The sequence below is a fragment of the Cynoglossus semilaevis genome, chromosome 20, assembly GCF_000523025.1.
Source record: "Cynoglossus semilaevis isolate Cse_v1.0 chromosome 20, Cse_v1.0, whole genome shotgun sequence".
Lineage (NCBI taxonomy): Eukaryota > Metazoa > Chordata > Actinopteri > Pleuronectiformes > Cynoglossidae > Cynoglossus > Cynoglossus semilaevis.
In genome coordinates this window covers 5,699,099-5,706,065 of record NC_024326.1, presented here as the reverse complement: position 1 = coordinate 5,706,065, position 6,967 = coordinate 5,699,099, and the positions used below count along the sequence as shown (strand labels likewise).

Genomic DNA, 6,967 nt, shown 5'->3' with positions numbered 1-6,967 from the left:
AAACACATGAGAACTTAAATTTGATATAAAAAACACACATCAGTAGTATTTGTTTTTTTTTATTATGTCTCTTTATCTTTATATCTTTATATATATTTATATATATATATATATATATTTATTTATATATATATATATAAATATTATATATATATTTATATATATATATTTATATATATTTATATCTTTATATCTTTGTAGCCTTTTGAGTTCCTTCAGACCAACAACAAAAAAAACAAAAAACCCAAAATGTATGTGCTATAACATAAGCGCATATACCGCTATTACTACAAGTCCTGCCACTATATAGGGGCTATATATTGGCAGGTCAACTCTAGTACAGTAGTAGTATTTGATATGATCTTAGGGGCCAAAAAAGGGACTTTTTAGCGACTCCAAAATAAGACAAACAGGCAAGCAAGGTAGTAATGCAAAAGCAGGTTTAAAAAAAAAAAAAAAATTTAAAAAAAATCCTGTTATCCTTAGAAGCACGCGTTGTTCCTGGAAATATTAACAGGATGGAAATAGTCCAAGTGGCACACCTAAAAACTTCTCAGATCTCAGATGGTGATTCAGACACGGTAGCAGCGCACAGGCCTGCCCGAGGGCTGCCTCGAGCTTTGCGTAAGACGCGTTTACATTTCATGACGTCACCCAACTTGACGAACGCCTCACCCAAGATAAATTTAACAAGCGGCGCCGTGTTCACTCTTTGTTCATTTCCTTTTTGTGCGTAGGGCCTGGCCAATGAGTCCTCTAATCACAGCTACGGCAGCCTCGGTTCATCCAGTGACAAGGAGTCGGAGGTAAAACACTCACGCACTCACACGCACAGAGATTTACGTAGCTGTTTTCTGTGTACCACCCACCTGCCTTTCTTACCTCTACCGCCGCTCTCTCCTTTCTTCTCCGTGTAGAACTCTGATTTAAAAAGAGGGAGCTCCCCTGCCTATTCAGTATGTACTTCCTTCTCCGACCGAACTCCACCGGCGTCCTGCTCAGATGGGGCAAAAACACCGGGGGGGGTGGGGGGGTGAAATTTATGTCTTTCATTTACCTCTGTTTCGTATTGATTTACAGACTCCGGAGAAGAAGCATTCTGAGTCTTCCAGGGGGAGGAAGAGAAAAGCCGACACCTATTCAGAGAGCAGTCAAGGTACGAGTTCTACCTGTAAAGGAGGGATAACAGTGATAAAAACCTTGTAGAACATGTTCTTTGAGCAAATATTGTCCGAATGTTTGTCTCAAATTAAAGATAACATCAACGCCCGTTGATACGTTCAAAAAAAAGCTCCACACTTTTGGAAAAGTTTTTAGGGTGAAATATGGCACCGAATGAACTTTTAGAACCTCATCTTTCGGGTCGGTCGGTCGGTCGGTCGGTCGGTTATCTCGGCAGCCAGTCAAGCCACTGCTTAATGTTTTTTTAATCCCGATTTGTTCACTCGTCCCCTGCAGGGAAGACGTCCACGCGCGGCCCTAAGATCAGTGACTACTTTGACGTGAGTACCGTTACCGTTAATGTTACTCCTAACGTGTTCCAGTTTGAGCTCAACACCACACACAGTTCCCTCATGATCTCTTCACATTTTGGAAAGTATCAGGGTGGAAACGGTTCCAGTCCGGTCAGAGCGCTTCCATCGGCACGCCGCTCCCCGCAGAATTCGCACTCTGCGCCGGGCCTAATTGTGAGTCACGTAGAAAGAGATCCGATGTGCTGTTTACATAAAATCAGGTATCAGTGAGTGGCAGAAACTTCAGTAGAACCCTCTTTCCTCCCCCTTCCCCCCCCCCCCCCAGATCCGGCAGAATAGCTCTTCTCCAACAAGTCTTTGTTTTGGAGAGCACAATCTCAAAGCATCCTCCAGCAAGTTTGTCCAGGTAATACGACGCGCTCATTTGAAACTGTTGCTTTTGTGTCTTTTTTTTTTTTTTTTTTGCTTCATGCCCACTCACCCGTACTTGTATGTCTCACACTCTTAGACGGCGTTAACTGGGTTGAAACTGGCTGCTTTGGAAAGCAACAAGAGTCTGGACCTGGAGAAGAAGGAAGGCCGAATAGACGATTTGCTCAGGGTGAGTTTGAAGTTTTGTTTTTTTTTATCCCGTCACCGATGTCTGTTACTCACCTACATCTAATGATTTGTTTTTCACTGTCTTTTTTTTTTTTTTTCTAAACCAGGCTAACTGTGACCTTCGCAGACAGATCGACGAACAGCAAAAATTGTTGGAGAAGTACAAGGAGAGGCTCAACAAATGCATCACAATGAGCAAGAAACTGCTTATAGAAAAGGTAGTTTTCCTTTTTTTTTTTTAACCCTCACCCTCGCACTAATAACGCGTTAGAACGGATGTGTCAGCATGTGTGTCAAACTCGTTTGGGTTCACGGGCCGCGTAACACCTTGTTAGATGTTAATTGGCCAGACAAATCATAATCGAATCAACTGTGAATAACAATAAGTCAATGTAACCCCCGCCTTTGTTTTCATGCAAAGAAGTACAAGTATATTAGAATATTATAGTTATTTATTCACATTTAATGAAAATGATTTTACAAAAAAAAATATTCTGAACACGATGTGCGATTTTATTTTGTTTTTAAAATTCATCAAGCGGGCCGGATTGAACACCCTAGCGGGCCTGTTTTGGCCCGCAGGCCATATGTTTGTTATTTGTCGACACAAGCGGCACATGTAGGGGAGAAGTCGAAAGCGTTATTTTTTTTTTTTCCCCTGACGTACTCTGATTAGCTTAGGCTGCTATCTTACCGACGTATATTCGCTGATGTTCTTAGTAGCGTAAGCGAAAAATATATACGTGTCAGGTCTAATGCTAAATGTTGGACGTGCGTGTGTAGTGTGCGATCTGTCGCATATGTGATGACGTCACGAATCACTCGTCGACTCCTGACTCTGACTTTATCGACCGATTAGTCGAAGTGAAGAGATCAGAAGTCAGTGCCGTCGATTCGTATTATTTTTTTTTTCAACGTAGTTGATTCATCGTAATCGTAATTGTATCGTATGAATGAAGTACCCAAAGATATTCACCTCTTATGTATGTATGTATGTATGTATATATATATATATATATATATATATATATATATATATATATGTATATATATATGTATATATATATGTATATATGTGTATATATGTATATATATGTGTATATATATATTCATATTCATATTCATGAATGTTTGCGCAGAGTACTCAGGAGAAACAGTCGTGTAGAGAAAAGAGCATGCAAGACAGACTCCGCCTCGGCCACTTCACCACCGTCAGACACGGAGCGTCTTACACAGAACAGTGGACTGATGGATATGCATTCCAGAACCTAATCAAGTAAGTGATTATAAACTATTTTTTTTTATCTTAAAATGAGCCAACGAAGTTTTTTTTATAAAGCACTTTGTCGTATAATAATATTGACTTTTTTTTTTTTTTTTCTCTCCCGTGTCCACTTCCCAGACAACAGGAGGGTATAAACCAGCAGAGAGAAGACATCGAGAGACAGAGAAAGCTGCTGGCCAAAAGGAAACCTCCGAACCCGGCGTCTCCCTCCGTTTCCTTAGCCTCGGCTTCTGAACCTAAGCAGCGCAAAACTAAAGTGGTCAACGGAAACGATTCGGACCCTTTCCTCAAACCTTCACTGCCTCAATTGTAAGTTTAACTGCAGAAAAAAATAAAAACAGCGGTTGGACCTGTTTTATAATACGTTCAAAAATCCAAATTCTAAACGTTTGCTATGTTTCAGTGAAATTTTTACTTCTGCATTTTTTATTTTGAAAGGCTGACGCTCGCTGAATACCATGAGCAGGAAGAAATCTTTAGGCTCCGCCTTGGGCACCTGACTAAGGTTAGTTGGGGAAAAAAAAAATTGAATTTCAATGAGTCATTGTTAATGTGTTAGAAAATGAATATTTTGATCAATATCTATATATCTATATATATATATATATATATATATATAGATATATATATATCTATATATATATATCTATATATATATATATCTATATCAATATCTATATATATATGTATATATAGATATATGTATATATATATATATATATATATATATATATATATATATATATATATATATATATATATATATATATATATATATATATATATATGTATATATATATATGTATATGTATATATATATATGTATATGTATATATATTCTTTAGGTGTATATATAAATATATATATGCTGTCAATTATCAATTTTATCACTTTTAAAGGTGGGGAGATGTAGACATTGCTAAAAATAACCTGAGGATAAGTTGAATTCAAACTTCGATTATGGCGATTATGAGGCAAAACAGCAATATTAAAAATGTTTTTTTTTAGGAGTTCAGTGTTCTGTATCGCGGTTCTCTTTTCACTCCCCCATTACATCGCAGATTTTTTTTAAGAGATTTTAATCCAATCTCGCCAGATTTTTGCTATATTGCAAAATATAGCAAAAATGTATCAAATTGCGTTATAAAGTAATTACACATACCAACGTTTTGTCCTTGAAAATGTGGATCCTCGTTTCGAAAATAACAATCGCTGGTAGCTTTGTTTGCTTAGATGAGATCGTACACAAAGTATTGGCCAACTCGACGCGTACTCGGGGTGCTGTTGGCTAATTGAGCATCCTCACGCTGATTGGCTCATGCATCGTAGGGTTGATAACAGTGTTGGGGGGCGGTTGGTAAAGTGTAACCCCCTAGCATTAAACCTTTCTAAATGTAGGTTATTATGGTTCCTTTTTTTTAGGAGGAAGCTGAGATCCAGGCCGAGCTGGAGCGATTGGAACGCGTGAGGAACCTTCACATCCGAGAGCTGAAGAGGATCAATAACGAGGACAGCTCATCGTAAGCATCGTTCCCTGCACACACATCAGATTTATAAATTGTTTTATTCAAGTTCATTGTCTTCACCTAATCTCTATTTCTGCTTCTCCTCCCAGGTTTAAAGACCATCCTACGCTGAACGAGAGGTACCTGCTGCTGCACTTGCTGGGCAGGGGCGGCTTCAGTGAAGTCTACAAGGTAGTGCCTTCGGACGAACAGCATGAGTCAATGCATTTTTCAAACATAGTAACTGGTCAAACCGGTGCTGTGTTTTTTAACAAAAACGAACCAAATAGCAATAAGTACAAAACAAAAAATGGAAAGAAAACAACTATTGTTATCAATATTGAATTCACAATTATGAATCGTGATTATCCCTTATGTTATGTAGAACGCAAGTTTAATTTCACATGTTTTTGAACTTAAATTTAAAAATTTTAAAAAATGACTAACCGTGTTAAATATTGCCATAAAAGTGCAATTAATCCAGATTAAGATTTCACAAGGAGAAGTTACTCCTAACTAAAATTTTGAATTTGAAAATGTGTTGTGCAATGCTACTACCAGAGGTGTGGACTCGAGTCGCATGACTTGGACTCGAGTCAGACTCGAGTCATCAATTTGATGACTTTAGACTCGACTTGACAAAATGTAAAGAGCCTTGCAACTCGACTTGGACTTTAACATCAATGACTCGTGACTTCACTTGGACTCGAGCCCCTTTGACTCGACCCTGCACACACATCAGATTTATAAATTGTTTTATTCAAGTTCATTGTCTTCACCTAATCTCTATTTCTGCTTCTCCTCCCAGGTTTAAAGACCATCCTACGCTGAACGAGAGGTACCTGCTGCTGCACTTGCTGGGCAGGGGCGGCTTCAGTGAAGTCTACAAGGTAGTGCCTTCGGACGAACAGCATGAGTCAATGCATTTTTCAAACATAGTAACTGGTCAAACTGGTGCTGTGTTTTGTTAACAAAAACGAACCAAATAGCAATAAGTACAAAACAAAAAATGGAAAGAAAACAACTATTGTTATCAATATTGAATTCACAATTATGAATCGTGATTATCCCTTATGTTATGTAGAACGCAAGTTTAATTTCACATGTTTTTGAACTTAAATTTAAAAATTTTAAAAAATGACTAACCGTGTTAAATATTGCCATAAAAGTGCAATGAATCCAGATTAAGATTTCACAAAGAGAAGTTGCTCTTAACTAAAATTTTGAATTTGAAAATGTGTTGTGCAATGCTACTACCAGAGGTGTGGACTCGAGTCGCATGACTTGGACTCGAGTCAGACTCGAGTCATCAATTTGATGACTTTAGACTCGACTTGACAAAATGTAAAGAGCCTTGCAACTCGACTTGGACTTTAACATCAATGACTCGTGACTTCACTTGGACTCGAGCCCCTTTGACTCGACGATGACTCGAGACTTTCTCCAAAACCCAAAGTGATCTGTGTAAATATATTGTTATTTTGTTTGAAAAGGACTATAAAAGGACTTCGGACTTGACTTGACACCTTTTCAGTCTTGACTTGAGACTTGACTCGGACTTGAGTGCAAAGACTTGAGACTTACCGTTCAACTGCCCACTCACATTCTCTTCTGTCTTTCGTCTCGTCCCACGTGCAGGCTTTTGACCTGTTTGAACAGCGGTATGCGGCAGTTAAAATCCATCAGCTCAACAAGAACTGGAGGGAGGAGAAAAAGGAGAACTATCACAAGTGGGTTTAATCAAGAGATAACGTCGGTTGCGCTAAAGAAAAGCAGCAGCAGCAGTAGTAACGGTCGACAACACTGACATCTATTTGCTTTCAGGCACGCCTGCAGGGAGTACCGGATACACAAGCAGCTGGACCATCCCAGAATAGTCAAACTGTACGACTACTTCTCTCTTGACACTGACACGTGAGTGATCTTGGACCTCCTGTCATTTGACATACTGTAAATTCTCCACGTTGCAGTTAAAAGTGTCTCCGGACTTGATTACAAATGTCGCACAGTGGTGCAGTGATTGTGGCAGGCATGGGCAAACTACGGCCCCGGGGGGGGACTGGATACGGCCCGCCAAACTTGTCTAAATATATAAATATATA

At 38.8% G+C, this 6,967-nt stretch overlaps 1 protein-coding gene across 5 annotated transcripts in view; it reads left to right on the top strand.

Moving 5' to 3' along the window:
* Positions 1-6,967, top strand: part of LOC103396251 (serine/threonine-protein kinase tousled-like 1-B) — a 16,658-nt gene that overhangs the window by 2,837 nt on the left and 6,854 nt on the right. Inside the window, exons 3-17 of one of the 5 annotated variants that reach the window (XM_025066090.1) lie at positions 738-806; positions 918-956; positions 1,081-1,156; positions 1,459-1,502; positions 1,599-1,688; positions 1,801-1,881; positions 1,984-2,076; positions 2,183-2,293; positions 3,215-3,351; positions 3,478-3,669; positions 3,799-3,865; positions 4,783-4,880; positions 5,674-5,755; positions 6,504-6,595; positions 6,690-6,779. In XM_025066090.1, coding sequence (XP_024921858.1) covers positions 738-806; positions 918-956; positions 1,081-1,156; positions 1,459-1,502; positions 1,599-1,688; positions 1,801-1,881; positions 1,984-2,076; positions 2,183-2,293; positions 3,215-3,351; positions 3,478-3,669; positions 3,799-3,865; positions 4,783-4,880; positions 5,674-5,755; positions 6,504-6,595; positions 6,690-6,779 — 1,361 coding nt within the window. Of the gene's footprint in view, positions 1-737; positions 807-917; positions 957-1,080; positions 1,157-1,458; positions 1,503-1,598; positions 1,689-1,800; positions 1,882-1,983; positions 2,077-2,182; positions 2,294-3,214; positions 3,352-3,477; positions 3,670-3,798; positions 3,866-4,782; positions 4,881-4,975; positions 5,058-5,673; positions 5,756-6,503; positions 6,596-6,689; positions 6,780-6,967 lie in introns of all 5 variants that reach the window. The other 4 variants (XM_008334269.3, XM_025066091.1, XM_008334270.3 and 1 more) reach the window with 4 other exon arrangements.